The 24,573-nt window shown below is 36.7% G+C and overlaps 1 protein-coding gene across 1 annotated transcript; it reads right to left on the bottom strand.

Moving 5' to 3' along the window:
* Window positions 1-642: 642 nt before the first annotated feature.
* Window positions 643-2,460, bottom strand: LOC131858995 (uncharacterized). The gene is made up of 2 exons (XM_059212505.1): window positions 2,133-2,460; window positions 643-1,100 (listed from the first exon to the last, which is right to left on the bottom strand). The coding sequence occupies exons 1-2, from the start codon at window positions 2,458-2,460 to the stop codon at window positions 643-645; spliced, it is 786 nt and encodes a 261-aa protein (XP_059068488.1).
* Between the last annotated feature and the right edge of the window lie 22,113 nt (window positions 2,461-24,573).

Below are 24,573 nucleotides of genomic sequence, written 5' to 3' on the forward strand. Positions count from 1 at the left end.
CCTAAAATTTATCTATATCTGATTGGAGGAAACATGTTGTCTCGTTTGGATCAACTTCTTCTATCAGTTAGAATGATCTTGACTCTCTATCAATTCTTACATTTGCCCCTTTTACCGAGATGGTTGCATATGACAAATCTAACTAAACATGTCCCCCTACCAAGTTTGACCATTGCCTTGATAGTAACATCCCATAATTTTGAGGCACTTGAACAATTGTGATGTCTACTTTATATGACGCATCTGGGCATGCTGGAAATCGAAACTCCACATTCTTCATAATTCCAATAACTGGGATTGATCTATTATCCATAGCATAACCTTTCCCATAGGGAGTGTCTATGTGCATCCCAAGTTCCTTCATGGCATCTACTAGCATTATGTGGTTGCACCTGAATCTATCATACAATTATTAACCATTTTATTGTTAATCAACAAGGTTAGATAAAAAGGATCAACCTGGGTAAGATTATTAGTGATAGAGGTTCCCAAATAGACAACAAGTGGATCTTCAGCTCTTGGCCTATGATCCTCTTTATTAACTTCACCAACATTAGACAAAATATTGATTGTTTCATTTTTGTAATTAGGAAATTTCATAACTTCAAGCAAGGGCAAAGATACTTTCACCTGTGATAAAGCCTAAGACATAAATGATCCACAATTTGAAAGTGGCTTACTAATTTGTTTCCTTTCAATCAGCTTTGTCAATTTAGGAGGTTCTATTTGTTTGACCTTTTCTACTGCACCTTCCTTTTCTTCATTGGTAATGGTGTCTTTGTTTCCACTAGCTTTAGGAACCTTTGAAAATATCCCGGATGGCTTACCTTGCTCTGGGTTCACTGTTATGTTCCTTAGCTGATAATTGCTTTTTGCCTGTGCTATTATTGCCATAGTGTAAGCTTTATTTTCTTCATATGTTAAGTTTCTCAAGGAATGCACTGGCTCTTTCTCATGGAACAATCTCCTCAAGGCTAGGGTGTCCACATCATCATCAGTGAAAACTTGTTGTACGTTGTACTGCTGGCTCTCTCTCCTCCATTGTACATCTGATGACTTCTCATCCTCAGATGAATCCTTATCCCTACCCCAAAATGGATCTGATGAGAGTACATTCACTATGGCCTCATACTCATCCTCATGGTCCTTTTCTTCTACAAAACCTTGAGAAATCATACATTGTTCTGCAACATGGGGTAAATTACAAACTTCACACCATGGATATTCCTCCACAAAATTATTTACTTTCTTCAATGGATCAGGAGTTTCTTTGTTTAGATTAGCATTTACTAGCTTACCAACTTTCTAGTTTGTGTTATATGGCATGTCATGCAATCTTGACCTAATGCAATTCATTGGCTTGTTGCTTCTATATGGGGACGACTTCTCATTGTGATTATTTTTACCCGTCATATCTTTCAGCAATTCCATTTTTTGGCTAAACTCATCCTTTTTTGCCGCTATGGGATTATATAATTTTGGATCATCTCTCTTGCCAATTCTCCCAGCAACTTTTACGTTATTTTCAATGGTAGTGGTTGTCTTAAATGCTTGTTGCAAGGTGGTAGGCTTATGAGATAGAATCTCATAGTGAGTCTTGTTGTCAAAAGCACTCAAATAAAAGTCAACCAAAAATGAATCAATAGGTCTAATATCCCTTGGTATTCTATTAAGCACTTTATTAAACCTCTTATTAAATTCAGAGACTGATTCATTTTGATTCTTATTTATGCTTGTCAACTCATGAGATGCAAATGAAGTATCATTATGGTCTCCAAACTCTTCCAAGAATTCTGTCACAAACTCTTGCCAACTACCAATGCACCTATTAGGGATATTTATAGACCATTCTCCTGCATCCTCTGTTAGAGACTGAACAAATAGTTTCATAAAAACATCTTCATAAGGGACTTCAAATTCTTCAATGGTATTTTTCACATTTATTGCATGTTGTTCTGCAGAATTAGTTCCATTTCCTGTGAACTTAGGGATGGCTGGCCTTAAATCATTTGAAGTCTGATTCAGATATCCAACTATCCCACTAAAATCAAACTATTTATACCTTTCAATGGTCATAGGTGGTCTGCAACCATAGTTTTTATTTTGATAGTTTTCATTTCCTCCATTGTTACTGTTGTTTCCATTGTTGCCTCCACCACCATTTTGATTATTGTTATTTCCATTTCCATTGTTTCCATTGCCATTGTTGCCATAATTTCCATTATTGCCATTCTTACCTCTATTATTACTTACATTGTTGGTCTTATCTCTATTATTCCAGTTACCAATAATTCCTCCATTGCTAGTTCTTCTTTCACCATTATGATGATTGCATTGTCTATTATTATACTGGCCTTTATTCTCATTGTAGGGTATATTTTTCCATTTATCCCTTTTTTCATAATTATTATCCAAAACATCAGACAATGGATTATTAAAGATCCTAAATGGTTGTTCCATGTTTCTCATGTGAGGGGGACTATACCTAGGGGTTGTTAGTCTACTTCCCTCACCTCTTCCTTTTTCTTCTTCAACCCTGTTTGACTTAGGGCTTTGAACGATATCTCTTTCTAATATGAACTTCTGCAATACCCAATCTAGTTGTCTCTTAATAGCCTTTGCCATTTTAGATTCATCTCCATTTAAGTTAGCTATTTTAAGTATGATTGCATCCCACTGCCTCTCCTCCTATTCCTCAGTAGTCGAGGTTTCATCATGGCCACCATTATTATCTTTTACATTTAAGGTATAGAATGGATTCTCCTCCATATTTTCAAATTTATCACCAGATGAAGAGCCATCCTCTCTACTAGGAAATTTATTATAACCCCCAAATGCCATACTTGGTGTTGATTTATTTTCTTTGTATCTTTTCTTTGGACTTAATTGAACAATATTATCTTGTCCCTTGTGCAGATACCTTCTCCCCTGCATTAATCTTATTGATAAATTCCTAGGAGTTTCTCTTACTTTCTCAAAATACCAACTATTATTCATGTATTAGATGTAGAGTCGCCACCTCCTAAGAGGAACAATATATTTTATTAATCTTCTGGGCTCCTTCCTCCAGTAGAGTCTGAAACAAACCACCAAAGATTCTGAACACTTCCTATGACAACTCCCCAACAAAGTTGCCAATCTGTTGGTTCCCAAAACCACTGATTGGAAATCTTAGAGCTTTGCCAAATCTCCTACTGATTTCTCAATCAGCCTTGGCCAACGAACATGAATGGTCAAAGACCGAATTCCTCTACACTTTAGGCTCCACTTGACCTAGGTGGGTATACCTTAATCTCCAAAGAACAAAGAGACTTCTTTACAATGAACTTAAACTTGTCAAATTAGTTGTTTGCAAGAATAGCAAAATATTTCCTAGAACTGTGCTTTATTATGTGCTTTTAACTTGGTTTAATCTGAAAACTTGAATGTAATTAATAGTGAATGAATGCTTATAAAAGAATGTTGTTGGAACCTTTAGTAATTATGAAAAAACAATACTGATAGGAATAAGAAGTATGTTTCCCTGATGATGATCTTATGCACACCAAATTTACTCACAGAAAACTAACAATAGACCAGTGCCTTATCTGACAATTTATATGTTATTTAGTGGATGAATATTTGTAATCAACTTTGGAGACAATTCAAAAAACTCAGAAATATGCAAAACTATCAATGCAATGGTTTCATTATGTGTTGCAAGAATAACAAAAACAATTATGTTTCCTACACAACAACATGTGATGGCACCCTACAACAAATCTTAATTAGATTTATCCAAAGAACTTGATTCATCAACACCATGTAACATAAAATGATCTGAAGATTAAAAAAAATAAAAAAAAATCTTATATATTAATCTGGGAATAAAAAGATATACATAAGCTACAGACTCACATGTACTTCATGATATTCTTTCTTGCACAAAAAATGACTTTTCATTTCTATAGACTCGCTTTAACATAACACTACTAGTCCCAACAAACAATCTAAAAGATAGGAGCTTGTAAATTTTGAACTCCCCTCTTGTATACAAAAATGACTCCCTATACATATGCAACTCAAAAGACACGAATGTAAGGACAAACCCTCTCATTAGTACAAACTAAAAACTGACAAAAACCTAACTAATAACTCCCTAACTACTATAACAACTAACAATATTACAAAACATATTACAATGGACACAAATTAACTCTACCCATCTAGAACCTAGCCACATTTTTTAACATGTCATAGGTAGGCCTCATCCTTGTAAGTGTTGGCGTTGAAGATGATATCCCCTACTACCATCTCTATAGTCACAAATTTTTCCAACTGGTCCACTGTTTCTACCATATCCAAGGTGTCATCCCATGCAATATCTAGGGAAGCATTAAGTAATGATTGACATTCTATAATCCACACATTCTTGTCCTTAATCTGCCCTATTTCATCTATCACTTTTTGAATACCATGTCATACAATTCCCTGACAATCATCATATTCAACCTTTAGTTTTGCATCAAACTTCTCATGTTTTTTTATCAGTCTCTAGATTTTCTCAGTAATTGCACTGTCTACCTAACTAGCCTTCTTATCCTGCAAGAGCATATGCAATATGTTAGAAATTCTCTTATGTGACAAACTATTATCCATATTCTTCTGGCAAACTGTCTAGAAGTCTTCAAGAACTCCATTTAACTTTTCAAATCTTTTTGACAATAAGACACATGTTATGTCTGCCCTCATGTTCTGCATTTTCTCTTTCAATTTCTTATTTTCTCTATGCAATTCCTCATACTTCTTCTTCAATTTTTATTCATCTGTTATTTGGGGTACAGGCTGACCTCTACTTCTCAAGAGCTCTTCATACAGTGACTTGTATTTCCCTACTTCTTTTGCTAGCATCTTCATATGTGCCTTATTCAATTAGGAAATATCAATCCCCATATCTGTTGTGACCATTGGATCCACTTCACCAAATTTTAGCTTCATCATGTGACCAAAAGATTTATCAACATCAATTATCTTTAGCCTTTTGTTTGGAGGATAAAGAGCCCACAACAACATAGCTTCCTCATCTTGGTCATACCTTGACATAATGAAAATATCATCAACTCCCTGAATATCCAATTTGAATTCTTTATTTTCTAAATTTAATAGACTGTCAAAAATGTATGAGGCACTCAAATCCCATCTACAAAAAAGAATAATCCCCACCTCTGAAAGTAATTGTCTCCCTCTTTGAGGGGTCATCACAGCCATTTCCACATCAATCTTAGCTTTCAGCCTCCTTGTTAATTCTGCCTCATTATCTGGGGTGATATCAGGGATTGCATCCCTCAATCTCTTGCCTTTGAATTGATACAAAAAGGTCCTAAACTCTTTAGACTTAACAAAAAAAATAAAAGAAAAAAATCATCAGACACAAAGGTAATATGCTCCTCCAATCTGGCATCAATATCAACATTCATCCTTGCAAAAAAATGATCATGTGCATCAGGTTCCTCTTCTCTTTTAGGTATTTTAAATCTTGAGACAACCTCATTTTCACCTAATTCACTTTCAACTTCTTCTTCTTCCCACATTTCCTACAGTCTCTATCTTTTTTCTTCTAATTTATAATTCAAATCCTAAACAATTCACATAGCTTCTTCATACTCCTTTTTTTTGAAGATTTCCAGAGCTTCAATATGCTCATGAAATTAATCACCTAGATTCTACTTTTTTTCTGCACTGTTGTATATAGCCCTCCGGGTCATAATTTTTCCTGCTTGTGTTCTCATATAAATTATAATCTTCAATTAATTTTTTGTCAATAACATCATAAGCCTTTGTTGATACAATGGTGAAATCACCAAAATGTAGAGTTCCAAGTAAGAAAACTTGCTTGTGGGCACCCCCAAAGTGATGTGCATTATAGACACTTAAGTGCCTTACAATTTACAGATATGCAATTCTATCAGGCACCAATCTTGGTAACATATAAGGGGCACCTTCAAACCCGTAAATTATAACATATGAGAAATCTTGGCATATGTACCAATCACCCCAATTATGATTCACCCTTGTATCTCCATGCTCATGGGGTTTAAGAAATATTTTAATTTCTTCTGAGAATGATCCATCACAAGAAACTTTAAAAGCTCTATATAGTGGTTGAACCAAAAGCTCTTCAAATTTGACATAATGGGATTTCATGAATCGAGAATCCCATAGTGATACCAACAATTGTATTCGCTACTCTTGCCTATCTTTACCATGAACATTTAATTTCAATTCTTCAGGCCGCAAACCCCTAGGTCATCCGTAAAACAAGATAATATGCATCAATAATGAATAAAACTTAAAAGTTTTATTAGGGTTATTCTGAAGATTTAAGAAGCCCTCATGCATTTTTTCCACAATGTAGGCAACATAATCAAATTGTCTTGGCTCATGCATTTGTGTATCTGCAGCAAGTACTAAAGGTCCTATTCGAGCCACATCTAAAACCTCAACTCCTCCCACTTGACCGCATGTCGTGTATTTATACTGCAAATACTATCTAAAAAATGTTGATGTCGAACGAGGGCTCATCCTCATCTATCAACTTCTTTTTCTCATCCTTATGGATGGCCAAGTTCCACCCATTGTATATAGTATCCATCTTTGTAAATTCTTCTTCCAGCTTCTCAAAAGACAAAGGCACATTAGATTAAAAACCAAGACCAAAAACCTCATGAATGGTAGCTACTGAAAGATGGATGAATGCATCGCCATTTGGTAATTGGATACATCTTTTCGTGGAATTATAAGCCCTAGCCAGGTTTTTCAACAATTAAATATTTACAAAGATATTAGGGACCACTAGCTTACCCAATCCAGTTGTCCATGGGTTTGAGACTGGGGTTGGCTTGTTTCTTTGTGAGTAATGATATAAGAACAATTCGTGGCCTCTAACCCTAGTCTAGACATCACCAATCTCCTTAAAATCATCCTCTAGTTGGTTAGTGATAGACAAATTGACCTTAGACCTTCGGGACTTGGCTCCTACTCATCTGGTCAATCATGTCCTATTTAACTTCCACTTCTACACACTTTCTCCACCTTTAGAATTCTTTGAGGAACTATCAAAAACTTCAGTGACCTTCCTCTTGCCTTTGGAACTAGAACTCTCCATATTTGAATCCTTCAAGCTTTCTGAAATTCAATTTTCTACAGTTTAGTTTCGCTTCAATCTCTTTGTTCGCTTCAATCTGTTATGCAAATTCCTTATACAAACTTTCATATATAGATTTAATACATCAAGAGAAGTTACTCAATTGAAATCATGCATAGACAGACCTATCCATTGCTTGCATTTAATAATGGCGGGTGGATTCGTTAAAATCAAAATTTTCAATGGCTAGTCAGCACAGCTCCTCGCGATGATTCAATCACTTGGTGCCACCCATCTTTTTGATCGGCATAGGTCTCCTCGATCACTCCATCAGGCATCGACGTAGCTCATTTTACCTTATTCTGATGGTTATAGCTTCCCTGATGGCTTTGCCTTCTAGCTAGGTTTTACCTTCACCTTTATGTCACATCAGCATAGGCCATTTCGATGTACCCTCCTTCTATTCCTCCATGGAATTCTCCCCGTCGGGTATCGGCATACCTCCAAATATTTTCCTTCGATGGTTAGAAGTTATTATGATGAGTCCTCCTTCGTAGTGCGCATCTCATTTGTTACATTAGGTCACATTATCGTGTATCAGAACAACTCATTTTATGTTTCTCTGATGACCTGATGACATCGACCTCATACTTGTGTATCTTTTTTCTTCTCTGGTCTATCGGCATATGTTTCCCCGATGAGATCTCCTTGCTCACACCCATATATTCTTTCTCATCGGATATCGATGTAACAAAAAATGTCTCCTCCCGATGAGCTGATGATATCCCGATGACTTCGACTTCGATCGGTGTAACTTATTCCGATCAAGTCTCCTTCTCTGTGCCTGACTTGTCTTCCTCATTGGGTATCGGCATAACCTTAAACACCTCTCCCCAATTTCTTAAGTTACCTCGATGACTTAGTATTCTCCTCCTTTTGGTATCGCCTCATCGGAGTAAGTCAAGTCGATAACACCGCCTTCACCACCTATTCCATCGGGTATCAGGGTAGCGTAAGATGACACTTTCCAATGACCTGATGACATTGCCAACAAGTGTTCTGCCCCATCTGACATCGGCATAAGTTCTTCTAATAACCTCATCGGGTATCAGGGTAACCTTTTCTCTGTGCTTCCGATAGTGAATGCTATGCTGATAACTCTGCCTTATTGTTATGCTATCAATGTAGCTATTCCCGATGGATTACTAACTCACCAAATTTCTTCCTATCGATCGTACCCTGAGAAAACACCATCGAACTCATCGGTGTGATTTTTGTCAATCGACACACACCCTTTTCTCCTTAGGCAATCTTATTGGGGTGACTTACATCGATAAACATAATTTTATATTTTATGAAGAGAAGGCTTTTTTTCACAAATGTAACTTTCCACAACCATGCTAATGGACTTCTAAGGCATTGAAAACATCTTTGAATGCACTCATGACCCTGCTTTTGTGATGAACCCTAAAACGTGCTCTTGCAATGCAAAGACTGTCATGATGAAGGTTATCAAAATGTCACCATACTTAATGTCATCCCTTAATATGCCCAGGTGATACTTGTTCATATAGATTCAGGCTACAACTAGATTTCTCTGACACAGCAACATGTCTCCTGCACATGCAATCCAGTAGTAAATGCTCTTATGATGAAAATATACATATAAAACATCAATAAATAGCACAAAATATTTTGCAAAATATGTGCTAATAGATTGGACGTTGTATCTTCTACCTTTGTTGTTTATCTCAAAGTGGCATATATCTTTCGGATAAATTATCTTACTATTCTGATTTAACTCTTGCTTCAATCTAAGTATCGCTTACTCCTACTAAACAAAATTTAAAAGGGTAATTGGATAATATTATAAGATCATATTTAATAACTGGCAAGTGCCTTGTCTTGGTTGGGCTACAAAGTCAATTTCCTTTTGGAGACTCACATATAACCCTTATGAGAATTTTTAAACCCTCAATTTGCAAAGGGTCTGTCAGTTGTCCTCTCCCTAAGTGTTTCAAAGCAGATTGCATTAACTTTAATTTTCTCGGTTGAATTTAACTTTCATTCACAAAAGACTAATAGAGAAATGACTGAAGGAACACATACATTTCACAATCAACATTGTTTTACCAAATTAAAATGAAATTCATCAACCTCCCACACCAAATAATTAAAGCAACCGTGCCAATTTGCTGGCAATATCATAGAGAATAGATACCCAAAAAATAATCTTAATCCATAGACTTGCATAGTGACAGCATGATTAATCAAAAAAAATTATTCTCCTGATGATCCCCCCTTTGGTCTTGATTTCCCTTTTATAATGTTTTGAAGGAATGCTTTAGACCGCCACATTATTTTATTACAAAAAATCATCTTGCCCTAAATACATTAGTTATCCCTTTGTTATATAATTATATTTTAGGGTTACAACCCTTCACATTGCTTCTATACAACTTTTAATGACCTCCACTAGTGAGATAATAATATTTTCTTTTGTAAGTCCCCATCGATATAATTCACTCTCCAATATGTCCATAAAGAAATGATAATAATGTGAAGTATTTAGCTTTGAACTTTCAAGAAATGATTTGGTTTATTCTTTTGAAAGTATATAGTAAATTACTTTAGGGTTTATTCAAATTTTAATTTATCTCCCGTAAGATTCCTTTTATTTTGGGCCCCACCTCCTTTTTCTCAGTCCATTGTTCTTTTATCGATGAAATTGCTCTTTCGATGAGACTTCTTTTCATTTTGTAGATGATTCTATTTCATCGATATTTAATCACTTCATTGTTTAAATAATAAACCATCCACTTAGAATATGCCATAATATCTCCTTCGTGATTTAATTTTACCCATGCTTTAATGAATTCACTTGAGTGTTATATTTTTTCCTCGTTAAGTTAAAATTTTCCCATGTGTGAATAACTTTTACTTTTCTAGTATGGTTTTCACTCAGGAGTGAATTTAATCTTTGTTTTACAAACTCCCTTTGGTGGAATTATTTCTCTTATAATTATGTGAGAGATTTTGTTTTTATCTCATCATTATTCCATGTGAAATAATTTTCACATTACCTGAAAACACTCATTAGATGGCCCTAAAAATTTGTTATATTAGGGCAATACCATGGAAGGGATAATAATTCCATATGACTCCACATCATAAATATTTGACAAAGATTTTTTGCAGATCATTATGCCTTCATGTGAGATCTTTTTATTGTTCTGGAAGTAATTATAGTGTTACTTAGCAAATATCTCAATTTTCCATCTCACTTTGTTTTGATCTTTCACTATTTACCTTTATTTTGTCCATGTACTCATATTTGATTAAAATCTCTGCATCATTTCATCATATAAATCATTATTGTTTGATAAATTTATGTTCAAGACCAGTCTTAGTAAAACATCCATAACTTTCTTGTCTCTGAAAAAAATTAAGAATTTCAAACTGTTCCAGAAAGATGGAAAGGAGTGCCAACAAACCCAGAAACCATTCTAGCAAATTCCCTTTGGTGAACAAATAGTGTTGAGAACAATATGACAGTTTTTAATGACATGTTTGAAAGTTTTGAAAGCTTTATTGATGAATAAATTCTATGCAAATACTCACCTATATCATACCCCCTGAGATTAGCCTTTCAATTAAATTTGCACACCATGTTGTCATATTTTTGTTTGAATAAGATGGTTTTGTAGTGAAGTTTCAGGCTTGTGCCATATTTGTGTATCCGTATTTGGCACTTATACCCATATCATAGATAAATATGTGTGCATTCTTTCAAAACTCCATGTTGACACAGGCAGGTGCAGATTTCATTGTCATGAAGCCATATTCTTCTCGATAAATTCTTCAAGCCTTATACGTGAAGTTTTATATTGGCATGCTTGTGCTTTCTCATTTCATTGTGGTATCAGACTATCTTCCTACGGATGTAAGACAGTTCGATGCATAGCTGAGGCTTACAATGTTTGGTACTTCATGTGAATTTTGCCACTGATATACAAAGTGAGACATAATATATTTGAGACATTTTGTCAGGCACCCAATTCTCAGATCGTGGCAAAGTACCAAAGCTCACAAAATTTCGGCCTCAAATCATTCAACTTGCATTTGTTGTGGAATTTCCATCTGATTTAGTGTGTTTGGTGTCCTCTATTATCGATTCTTTATCATAAGATCTTCAACTTGGCAAAAGTTCGGCTATGTTGACAGATGTTGTATGTTTCAGCATCTTCAAATACATTTCCTCTCACTCCATGAGTGCGCATTCATTTCCTGTGTGGAGCAATATTCTAAATAAATCTTCTGGAATTCTTGTTTGCAAAAACTCTTTCTATGTATTTGCAGAATCATGGCCAATATGATTGATAATCACTTTCCATCAAATTATTGATTTTCATAAGATACTTCTTTAATGAGCTTGGTAAATCAATTCATTCATTTCTATTTTAATGGAAACCCTAATGACATGTTTCAATCAAACTTGGCTTTAGATGAAAGAAAATATTTCTCTGTAGATGGCATTGTTTTGCCGATAGCTCATCCTTTTCAAATTATTTAATGAAAACCTCTATTTTAATGCTTTGGTCCCACCACTTTAGGATTTGTGTAATTGAAACTCTCCTTATTTTATTTTCGATGAAATGGGAATTCTCATAAAGGTTACCTTTTGTCTTGTTGATAGCCTATTTCTATCGATGACAAAATGTTAAAATATTTTTTGTTGATAGCCTATTTCTATCGATGACAAAATGTTAAAATATTTTCACATGCTTCCCTCATCCTATTAAGTAAGTCATTCTTCTCAAACTTCTGCTCAAACTTTTTGCATCCAGAATCAATCCTGAAAACTAACTAAATTTCATCATGAAGTCATGAGAACTGGAATTCATGTAAACATTTTACCAACCATCATAATGCAACTGACGCCTCTGAAAAATCCTCCAGAGGCAAAAGTTATTAATCTCCAAAGTAGGCTCCAAAAGTTGTTCCAACTTTGTGCAAGTTTTATTCTGTATAAAATGCATCTAGTTTAGGCTCTAAAAAAATATCAAACAAGCTCATGGAGCTCCAAAATTTTGCACCCTAGTTTATTATAATGCAGACAATTGCATTGACCAATCAGTTTGGCTTGCAGGTGTTCAAAGTGAGAAATAGGATGTGAAATATGAAGGCTACTTTGGTGAACTTTGTGATGTGCAAATGACCAAAATGAACAAAATGCAAATGAAATGGTTTTTGATAAAGTAACAAATGGTGTCATGAGATCTTTTAATTTGGCATAGGGATAATTTATCAACCAGAGAATCACGTAGGATGATTATTTTAGCTTATAGGATTATAGGTGGAGAAAAATTGGATCCCAAAGAGTCCTACTCAGAGAGGTTGGAAGACTCAGTCTCATATGCACCCTAAATTTAGCTATTGGAAATATGCATTAAATATAATCATAGGAAGATGAACATTGGTGGTCACACTTGTTTATAGGTGATGATCATAATTAGGAGCTCAAATAATCAATCAGAACCAGGATTCAAGGATGCATTTTTGGGGGGGTACTCATAGGTTTAATTTATTTTAATGGGTCCCAAATTTTGCCAAAAATTAGGGTACCAATATAATGATGCCTGGAGGAGATGTTCAGTGTATGATTGGGAGTTTTATGTCATAGTTCAAGCCTTGAAGAAGTGAAGACATTACTTGTTTCCTAAGGAGTTTGTGTTGTATACAGATCATCAAGCTTTGCAGTATTTAAATAGTCAGAGTAAGTTGAATCAGAGACATATGAGATGGGTAGAATTCTTGTAGAGTTACACCTTTGTGTTGAAGAATAGAAGTGGGAAATATAACAAATTTGTTGTTGCATTGATTAGGAGAAGGAATTTGCTGACAGAGATGAGTGTGACAGTATTAGGATTTCAAGAATTGAAGACCTTGTATGATGATGACCCAGATTTTGCATAACCTTGGAAAGCATGTAGAGAACCAGTTATAGTAGATAGAAGCAAGTGGTTGGATTATTTCATTCAGGATGGGATGTTATTCAGAGGGAGAATCTGATAAAGGAGAAACACAGTGGTGGTTTGGCTAGACATTTTGGTATTGATAAACATTAGAATTGGTAAGAGTAGTACTTTTGGCCCCATATTCATAAGGATGTTAATAGATATGTGAAAAGTTGTAGAGTTTGTCAAGTTGCAAAGGGTAGTAGTTAGAATGTGTGATTGTATAAACCTTTGACAGTACCGGTAAGACCTTGGGAGGATATAAGCATGAATTTTGTACTTGGATTGCCTAAAACACCGAGAGGGAATGATTCTCTATTTGTGTTAGTGGATAGATTCTTGGAAATGGTTCATTTAATGTCTTGTAACAAGACATCAGATGCATTACATGTAGAAGACCTATTTTTTAAGGAAGTAGTGAGATTGCATGGATTAACTAAGAGAATAGTTTCAGATAGAGACACTAAGTTTGTTGGCTATTTTTGGAGAACACTTTGGAAGAAGATGAAGATAGATTTGAAGTTCAGTTCTACTTTTCATCCACAGACTAATGGATAGACATAAGTAGTTAATCAGAGTTTGGGAAATTTGTTGAGATGTTTAGTGGGAGATAAAACTGGAAGTTGGGATTTGATTCTTGCACAAGTAGAGTTTTCCTACAACAATTCAGTAAATAGGAGTACCGAAAGAACACCTTTTGAGATTATTATCGAAGTACATCCTAGAGGTATGTTAGAATTGAGAGACATTAGCAATGAAGACCAAAAAAGATCAAAAGCAGAAGACTTTGTAGATCACATGGCAACCTTGTATATTCAAGTTAAGAAGCATTTAGAAGACACAAACAACAAGTATAAGAAGAAGGCAGATGAGAAGAGGAGACACAAGGAATTTTAAGTTAGTGATGAAGTGATGGTATATCTGAGAAAAGAGAGATTCCCGATTGGAAGTTATAACAAATTGCAGATGAATAAGTTTGGACCTTGCGGGATTTTGAGGAAGTTCAGTTCTGAAAATGCATATGAAGTGGAGTTATTGGATAGTCTGAGTATTTCACCTGTGTTTAACATTGCAGATCTTCATGAATATCATGAACCGGAATTTAGTGAGGATGGTATTGTAGACTTGGAGAAACAGTTGCCACAGAAGGAACTGGATCAGATTGAACATATTCTGGATAGTAGGATTGGGCGTAGTACCCGAAGCAGTCAGTATAAGGAGTATCTTGTGAAGTGGAAGGACGACCCAGTTGAATATTCATCTTTGATTTCTCAGGAAGAGGTAGACCGCCTTGGTTTTCATCTGACCCCAGCAAAGTGAGAGGCTCAATTTTTCAATAACCCTGGATGTCTGATGTAGGAGCATCCTCAGTTCATAGCAATCTTGCATCAACCAAAAATATTTTCTTTTTGTTTTATTTTTTGTTTGTAGTATCAACTTTTCTTTCTATGTGTCCTAGTTTTGGCTCACCAGATCCTATAGAGTTGGATTCTACTTGAAGACTTTATCATCTTTCTTGTTTCCAGACCGCATCGCATTTGGATCATTTTTCGGCAAGATATCACTATCGGTTTCCTTGACAATTTCCTGTTACCGGTTGACAGTTCTTGTTACCGGTTTCCTGGACCTATTTTGGTAATCTACTAGAACCCCTTCCAAAGCTTGTGGAGCCTTGGGAATTGATTCCAATGTTCATTGGCATGTGGCCAACCTTTTATTGTGATCTATGTTTCATCCTTTAGATTTTTCGGAGGAATCTCTTTGCGGAGGCTGACCTTGTTTTTTCTACATGTTAGGTCTTGTTCTTTGGGTTTTGACCCCTTTTGGGCTGACTGGATCCTTTTGATCACATATATAATTATAATTTCTCATTAGAATATTATCAATAGAAGAATCAAGTAGCAGGACTGTGCATAGAAGATATATCTTAAGAGTAAAGGTCCCAGTTGTGACCTATTTTGTATGTTCTACCAGGCCTGTGAGCCATTTATGTTGTAACCCAATTGTTACCAATTGGTTGTAATCAATTTTCCTAAAATAAAACAATATTTTGCATTGCCTCCATCATATCTTTGTGTTTACTCTTACTGACCAGTCTGGATTGATCTCTTTGAGTTCACTCCTCACCAATGACTACTTCACTTAGCCATGTATGAATGTATGTTCTCATCATCTCCCATTTTCAATGTCTCATATTTCCTTTCAAACTCTGCAATTTAGTAATTTTTACTTGAATATCACCTTCATACATGATCTCAAGCTTCTCCTAGATCTCATGTACAGTGTGAAGTCCAATAACATTTTTCATTTCAGGATCAGTTAAAGCACTAAGCAATGCTTTCTTCACTCTGATGTTATATTTTGCTTCCTTAGCCTCATCAGGAGTAGATGGTCCATTTTGAGGAACAACATAGATATTCTTAGTAATCTTCCAGTAATCATCTCCAAGACATTTCAAGTGCACCTCCATCTGGCTCTTCCATATAGTATAGTTACTTCCATCAAACCTAAGACTGTCCTTCTTGAAAAGAATACCTTGAGCTACCATCCTAGATCTCCTCAAGTGATTAAGCTTCTACCAAAGGATATAGCTTTGATAATAATTGTTAGCAGCAATCAAGAAGGAAGACTGAGAGGGGGGGTGAATCAATCTTCATCAGATACATAAAACTAAACTCCAAAACATAAATTGATAAACTGCAACAATAAACAAATAAGCAAATTAACAACACAACACACAACACCAAGATTTTTGATATGGAAAACCCGGTTAAGCAAAAAAACATGATGGGAACCTACCCACAGTAACATGATACTCTATAGTAGTATATGACAAATATTGCAATGGGGAATGCACATTGTTGGACACAAGATGTCACTGAGAGGGGGGTGAATCAGTGATTTCCATTCTCCTAACCCTTAATCATCTAATTATGTGTATCAGTTAACATCCTAATACCTAGTAGGCCTACTGGTAAGATAAACCAAGACAATGCAATGCAAGCATACACAAGGGCACATCACATGACACCAGTATATATGAGGAAAACCCAAGATGGGAAAAACCTCAATGAGAAATGTTGTTGGAGTCTACTGCTCCAATCCAACCTCACAATGAAAATTTGATTACAATATTTAGGGCACCAACCCAAGAGCACCAACCCCTGCACCGAGCACCACCTCAATGATCTACAATGAACATTATCAATTAAAATAGTAGTAGTCCAGTTACAAGTGAGTCTTGCAACCACTAAAAATAATCTCTCTACTGGTTTACTCTTCTCTACCAGTTACCCTCTACTCTGCTTTTTGTCAATTTTCAATCCTCTCATCTCTTCTTCTCACTTTCTCTCCCTCTGATTTCCTTCACTTGGTCCTACTTACATAGTGGTTCTAACTCTTCTTTTCAGATCCATTGTCAGACCAAACTCTTGTTGTTGGCTCGTTTGCTTGCTGGTTTATCTCTACTTTGTTTCCTACCTACTGGATCTCTTCAAACACTCGCTCTTTACCACTTCACTCTAAGTTGCCTCCCTACTGGTTCTACCACTACCCGTTGACTTCATTGATTCACTTTTACAGTTTACCGGTTGCTCTGGCCTTACCAGTTAAACCTCTGTTAAACCCTTTCACCGGTTGCCTCACTCTCATCGGTTGAACTCTTCAACCCGATTCTCTCTCACACACACTCAATATCTTCTCTGATTGACATTTAGCACTTGAATGAATGGTTCTCTTCACTTCTTCACTCTCTCATGCAACAACTTAGATCTGGTCTTCGATTTGCATGTTTATACTATACCTTCTTGCCAAAATGACATTCAAACTTTTAGTGCACTAGGGTTTCTTCATCGTCCTTGAGTAAAACCAAATCTAGTCAAATCTCATTAGATTTGATCTCCTTGATTGATGAACTACATCGCCATTGTCCTGCCTTCTAGAACACACCTTCTATATTTAGAAATCTACATTCAATCTATTGGTTGATCTCTAGGTAGATCACCATTAAGAATGGTTTGGTGGTTTCCTTCACCTACTTTGATCTTCTCAATCAGTCTATCTTGGATCTTTGTTGTTTGTTTGATCTCAAGCCGCAAATCTCTATTACACATCCCATAAATCACACAATTGACATAAATATCAACCTTCCACCATCTTCCTTGCTGACAGAGACTTCACCGACACACCACGTCAACCTGTGCATGCATTCTTGCCACTTCAACTCCACGTGGCATCTTTCTCAGTATCCACCTTTTATAAGTCATCTATGTTAGTCTGGATAGGATCACCGACCAACCACATAACCGGGTTCATCTATTGGTTCACAAACCCTGTCGGTTATATCCTAACCAGTCTATCATCAACCTTGCACCTTTCTTCTCTTCTGGAGGAGAACCTAAACCGGTCAACATGCTTGCCAACCTACCTCATGCACATCTTCAATAGATGGGATCCTTCTGCATCTGCACTTTGTCACCTTATTGGTTTTCCTCTATACCGACAGTATCTTCCACATGTAAACTAGTAAGATATTGATGCACGCTAAAAGGGGCTCAAGGCAAAAAAGACACAGTTCAAACTTTAGCAGATTACTCACAACCAAAACTAGATACGAATGAACCTAAAAACCTTAACATGCACATCAAGAGAGATATAAAGCACACAATAAGAAGCCTACATAAATGAAAAAGGGAAAGAAGACCCCCCAAGATGCTCCTCAAAATGCTAATAGATGTTTCTCCCTTGTTTCTCTCCTCTCCAAGTCTCACATGAGTGTAGCTCTTAGATTTTTGCACTATTCATGGATGCCATATGAAGATTCAAGATGGTTGTAAAAATGAAAACAAATGCTTATGCAAGTTTGAATGATTTACTATGAGAAAGCGACTAATTATTCTATGTAAATTTTAGTAAAATAATCAATGCAAATGCTTCTAAATGCTCTCTAAAATGACTATAAGTTTGATGCACAAAGACTTTTGATCCTGAAAATGAAGAATAAGAACTCTATTTATAGAGGAAATGGGGAAATGGATGGTCAAGATTGAGTAATCTTAACAAGGGCCAGGATTGATGGGTTTATAATCCATGTGATGACTTTCAACCCAATCTCATGATGACAAATGTCAACATGAGATGGCTTGAGAGGAGAGGGAAGAAGCATTAAATGCTTGAGATGACATGAAGGTTACCTTGGGAGGTTTTGGTTATACTTGAGTTAGTGAATAAAGCTTTTATCCAATGAATAATGCCTCTATCCAATGGATAAACTCTTGTGCTAATGGAGATAACCATGGTCAAAGCAATGAATGTTTGAAGAGACCCATGAGTTAAATGAGGGTTGAGTTAGAGGAAAAGCCTCTAACCATGTGGGTGAGTTGAGTTTAACCATTAATGGTTATGTAAGAGCCATAAATGGTTTGGAAGACTTTAGGGGTTAACTTGTTGAAGGATAAAAAGCCTTTAATGCATTTCAAAGACTTTAAGGGCTTTGAGAAGTGACTTCTCTTTGCTTAGGAATGTGAGAATAATTAGAGAGGGGGATTAGGCTAATTTGGAATGGATTAGGAGAATCTAGAAGGGGTTTAGGATGCAAGTGGGTTTGGTGGGTGAGAGAAAATAGGATTTTAATTAAAACAAAATTCATTTGTTTCAACTAAAATTGTGCAACTTGCATTTGTAGGAGAATGCAAGTGGGGGAGGAGTGTAGAGATTTAAATAAATATTTATTTATTTATTTAAATGAGGAAGGGGATTAAATTAAACAAATATGCTTTATTCATTTAATTAATTATTAGAGTATGGTTTAATGAATTAATTTAAATAAATTGAATAATTTATTTAATTAATAGGAGAAGAGGTTCAAGATGAATTAATTAAAGATTGATTTAACTAATTGTTGATTGATGGTTAAATAATCAAATAAATACTAAATATTCATTTAATTAAGTGGATAGATTTATGTGTCTACAGATACCATGCACACTTATGACATCAAACTTCATCTATCTGCATCTACAACAATGCCTTTCTCCATTTTTTAGTCTAGTTGCACTCTCTGTTTGCAATTGCTCAACATTTTGCCTTCTTCATTATTTGACTAATTCTTCTCTTAATCAGTTTGTCAAGGTGGTGGACTCATTTGTCTAAGTGACAAACCCCTCACTCTTCATTTGTCCTGGTAACCCATCATGCCTTCTCTATCGGTTTAGTGCATATCTTTGATTTCATGCACATGGGGCATCTTTGCGATTCACCAGTAGATCTAGTATGAGCCTTCAGTCACCTGCCTTTAACTCTTATGTCTTATCTGGGAGAACTATAATGCATCCCTTGCATAATAGGAGATAAGCTCCACTTACCCATGGGAGTGGATCCTTGTCATTTGCACCGTGCATTACACCAATGTGGCTTCCCTATTTGAGAAGCATATCTTCAAACAGGCACATGTGATCCAGTTTGGGCACACTCACTGTCAGTCTCTTCATCTGGTGGGAGTCCTGCAGATTGACATCCAATAGCATATCAGTGGCCTGCACATGCTTCTCCTCCAATGTTGATGTGATTCTTGTAACATTTCATCTCTTCATCACAATCAACATCCCAACATCTTTCTCTCTTACTAATGTCATCATTTTGCCTCTTCATCAATTTTGATGCCATGTTTTCATATCGGTTTCATGCATTACTTATTTCTATCACTATGCCTTCTTCAACCATCAACATGTCACTTCACCAGTGGGCACTTCATGCATACCAGTTGACATCAATGACTGTATATCAACTATTCTCCCATACTAGTTGTCCTTCTATACTGGTACCAAGCTATACCGGTTGAGATCAATGACAACACAATTCCAACACACATGCATTCAGGAACACTTCCTAGAGCTCACTACTCAAAATATATTTGTCTAGAAGACTACAACCCTCAGGGAAGTCTCACTGACTTACAATATGATTCAAACTACAATTCAGAAGAAATTTATTGCAATGGTAGCATCTACAAATGCCTGATGACAATTTTGGTTAAGCAAAGTTGTCTTCCCTACAACACCAATCTCACCTCAACACTTCACAGAATGATAAATTTCTTGTTCGTGCATTCACCTCTCTCTGATAATGCAGAAACAATACTGACACCAAAACTAAGTGAATAACTCACCTATATATACAATCCATCAACCTTGATAACAAGGTCAGCTAAACCCTCAACCCTCAACTCATAAAATTAGATTACACCATACCAAGACCGATCATCAAACCAATATAATGATTTACATTACATAACAGGGACCTAATTCAAATTCCCAAACTATCATATCCATCGAAAATCACGCCAAGATCAACCGCAACACACAACACCACCAGAAATGTCGCATAACATGAAAAACATAACCAGTTGATGAAAACCACAAAAAACTCGCACAATGATCAATGCGGATCACCAAAAAAAATAAGACACAATTAATTGTTGATTGATGCTTAAATAATCAACTAAATACTAAATATTCATTTAATTAAGTGGACAAATTTATGTGTCTGCATTTGCCCCTCTTTGAGATGGCATGGCTTATCGCGTCGTTTCAAAGAAAGAAAGATAGGTATGATAAATATACCCCAGAAATGTTAATTTAGTGGGTGGTATGCCCCCCTGAGAGATGTGCCGATTTTTTTTTGAAAAATCGGGTGATCTCTCGAAAAAAGAGAAAGAAGTTGGGAGGAGGTAGAATAGAAGAAATTAGAAATAATGGTGAAGTAATGGGAGAGAACGAAGTGACTACAGACAAATGAGAGGCTTTCAAAGTTCACAAGGACCACGGTGGTGAGTGGGGTGAAGTAGGTTTAGGGCTGGGGGGTATATTTGGAGGGGAAGGGGTAAAACAGTCTCATTTGCACCTATCTCCCTGGCAGTTTGGAGCTCTGATAGTGACCTTTGGCAAAGGAATGAGAAGCAATCATCATGGTCGTTCCTATAGCAGATCACCAGCTAGAGCAGATCCGCCGATACCAATGGCCAAAGGACTATGGACTAGCGGTACGTAAATGCTGAATTTTGCTTTTGATGCATTTTTAGCATGTTTTTTCAAGCATCAAAGTCCAAGGCAGACAATAGTGCTAAACATGTGTTTTAGCACTTTTGTCGCCTAAAGTAGCGCTATGGTTCCGCAATGGTGCTTTTGCATAGTCATTTTAGCGTGTTTGTCTATGTAGCACCTTTGTAGCATAGATATAGCACTTTTTTAGTTATAACGCATTTGTGCGCTTGTTGTGGCGGTTTTGATATAAAATAGCATGATGGTATAGCTTTGGTAGCACTATTGTTGTTATAGCACATTTGTATAATAGTAATAACACTATTGTTAGCAGAGTGGCACGGTTGTGAAAAAAATGCCCCAGTGTGAGGTAAAATATCACTTGATGCATGTGTTGATTGATTGATTGGTTATTTTGGTAAATCATAGTAGCCCCATTGAGACTAGGTCATTGTAATAAATGCTTGTTGTAGTCTAGGATTGCCATAATCGATTACCTATTGAGACCCGAAGATACTTGATTAAAAAGTATTTGTTGATAGTCTAGGTTGAAACTTAAAAAAGTTTGTAGAAAAACAACTGATATTTGTTGATATGTGTAGGAGGATCTTCCCATCTTACATATGTGGGAGCCGCATCTTGCGACACAATAGCTACATGAGTAGTTGTCTGAGGTAGAGATCGATTGTGTATGTGCAGTCAGTTTATATGATATGATGTACCTACCAATGATTCGAATGAATCGCGGATTACTGACAACATTGGCCGAGTGATGGCACAGCGAGACATGCTCCTTTCATTTGGCGATGGGAGAGATGACTGTGACACTAGAGGATGTCTAGAGGATACTGCATATCGCAATTAGAGGGGAGCTCGTGACATATAATCGTTAGCTAGGGACGACGGTCATACAAAGGATATTTTCTGAGGATGTATACATTGAGGATGGCTCTTTGGCATGGGGGGATATAGAAGCTCTTTATGAGCCCCTACCATTAGTACTAGCAGGTATCATTGGGGGTTTGCTTTGCCCCGATCAACGTTCGCATGGATTGGTCGTTGGTTGGGGCCAGGTGATAAAGCAGATGGAGACAGAGGGGACCCGCTATGCATGGGGGCCATGTGTGTTGGCGCATCTCTACAGGGATTTACATGAGGTAGTGTATTGAGAGAGTAGATCACTAGGGGTAGGGATCACTTTATCACATATTTGGGCTTGGGAGCACTTTCCAGTCACATGATCGGTATGTTTGAGGTTTAGGGTGATAGATCAGCCCTATGTTTTTATGTGTTGAGGTTTGATGACCTAGCCCCATTTGGAGAAGTTGGATTTTTGGCGGTGGGCATTAGATGACTTAGATATGGTCATGTGGAGGTCTTACACTGATTGTGAGGACTTGGAGGATGATGGAGAGGCCTTTCTGTATGTATATGTGACTCATGTTTTGATTGGTCACACATTCTATTTTATGAAGTGACAGTTGCCTGGGAGAGTGATAAGATAGTTTGGGTGGAGGCAGAGTATGTCAAGGGGTTCGGGGGAGTATGCATGGGTAGTGCAGGATAGATGGCAGTGGGGGCTAGTTTTTCCCTATGATCAAGCCCTTGCAGAGTTCCAGAAATTACAGGCGAGACCATGGTAGATGAGGCCAGAGGTTGTAGATGCAGGGGTGATAGAGGAGTATACACAGTATTGCACCGCTCATCCGATTTCATGGATTTCATATCCTACAGAGCCCATACCACCATTTGAGGATGACAGAGCACCGCGATGAAGGAGGAGAGTAGGCAGGGATGGTAGAGGTTTTGGAGGAGGAGTAGGAGGTGGAGAAGGTGGGGGAGGTGGATTTGGAGGTGGTGGGAGAGGTGGATTTGGGGGTGGAGGTGGATTTGGAGGTGGAGGTGGTGGAGGAGGATGGTTACAGAGGAGAGGCAGAGGTGGGTAGCCTTTATGACTATCATAGGGTCTGTTGATACAGGGAACAACAAGAGCAAGAGGGAGAGATGTCAGTGGGGCAGAAGGTGGTGATGAGGCGATGGAGATGGAATAGGGAGCCGCAAGTGGTGGAGAGGAGCTTATGGAGATGGGACAGGGAGCCATAGGTGGGCGAGAGGGAGACCTACAAGATTTTATGATATTATGGTTGCAGACTCGGCTGACAGCAGCCGAGGCACAGTTGGAGGATAGAGATGTAGAGATTGCAACTAGGGATGTCTATCTTTTTGCAAGGGAGGCTGAGTTGATTGTATTTGTGCGAGGGAGAGGATCTGGTGGACAGAGTGAGGAAGCTACAAAATAGAGCTCAATTTTTGGAGGGAGCATAGGGACAAGGTCCAACTTGGGAGGTGTTGAGGGAGATGCAATGGGCAGGGGCAGAGATTGACTATTGGCAGGGATTATATGAGCAGGTCATGTCGATTAGTCAGCGAGTGATGAGCTACTCCCAGAAGCGGCGGGCTAGATCAGAGCAGTCACAAAGGGGTCAGAGTAGTGGTGGTGTGATGGGTTCTCCTTGGCAAGATGGTGAAGGTGGTGGGGGAGTAGCATCTGGCCAGAGTTCCATTTGAGGTATTTCTATGCTTTTTTACATTGTTACTAGACCGATACTTGGATGGCTCTTGGTAGCCGATATTTTTAGACATCATTGTACTTTGCTACATGTATTATTTTTTATGCGAATATGATGAGATCTTATTTTTGTGGTGATGATATGATATGAATCCATGTGATGATATGTGCACTTTATCCAGGATGATGATATGAGTTATGCTTAGATACATGATATGGAGATGTTAACTTTCTAGATGTACATGTTGATGATATGATTTCTATATCTATGATATGCATGATTTGCTAACATGTGGATGCAGGTTAATAGATGGATGATGATTTTGTAATGATATTAATGTGATGAAATGATGATGATTTATGCTAAATGATGAGATTAGATAATGAATAATGATATTGTGATAGATAATATTGTATATGTTGAATATGATGAGATAATGATATGAGTAAATGATGCATGTTTTTAAGATGATTCTAAATGAATGAAATGTTTATGAAAATGTCATGTATGCTTTTAAATGAATGCACTAAATGGATAGATGAATGTATTTAATGAATAAATGCACTTAAAAGGAATTAAATGAATGTACTTAAAATGAATTAAATGAATGCACTGAACGTATGTAATGGAACTAAATGATCATGAATGTATTTTAATGATTAGATGAATGCAATGACTTAAAATGCAACTAAATCAACGTAAATGCACTTAAAATGAAGGAATAAATGCAATGATTTAAAATGAATGTAAATGATTTAAAATGCATCTAAATGATAATAAATGAATGCACTTAAATGAAGGAATGAATACAATGATTTAAAATGCAT

This window comes from Cryptomeria japonica, chromosome 10 (genome assembly GCF_030272615.1).
Source record: "Cryptomeria japonica chromosome 10, Sugi_1.0, whole genome shotgun sequence".
NCBI lineage: Eukaryota > Viridiplantae > Streptophyta > Pinopsida > Cupressales > Cupressaceae > Cryptomeria > Cryptomeria japonica.

Excerpts from the sequence above, each read along its gene's own strand:
- LOC131858995 (XM_059212505.1), bottom strand. The coding sequence starts at position 2,460 with ATGGAACAACCATTTAGGATCTTTAATAATCCATTGTCTGATGTTTTG. Across the intron at positions 1,101-2,132 it reads AGGCAACAATGGAAACAACA|ATCCATTTTGGGGTAGGGAT; the intron begins GTAACAATGGAG and ends TACTCTCATCAG.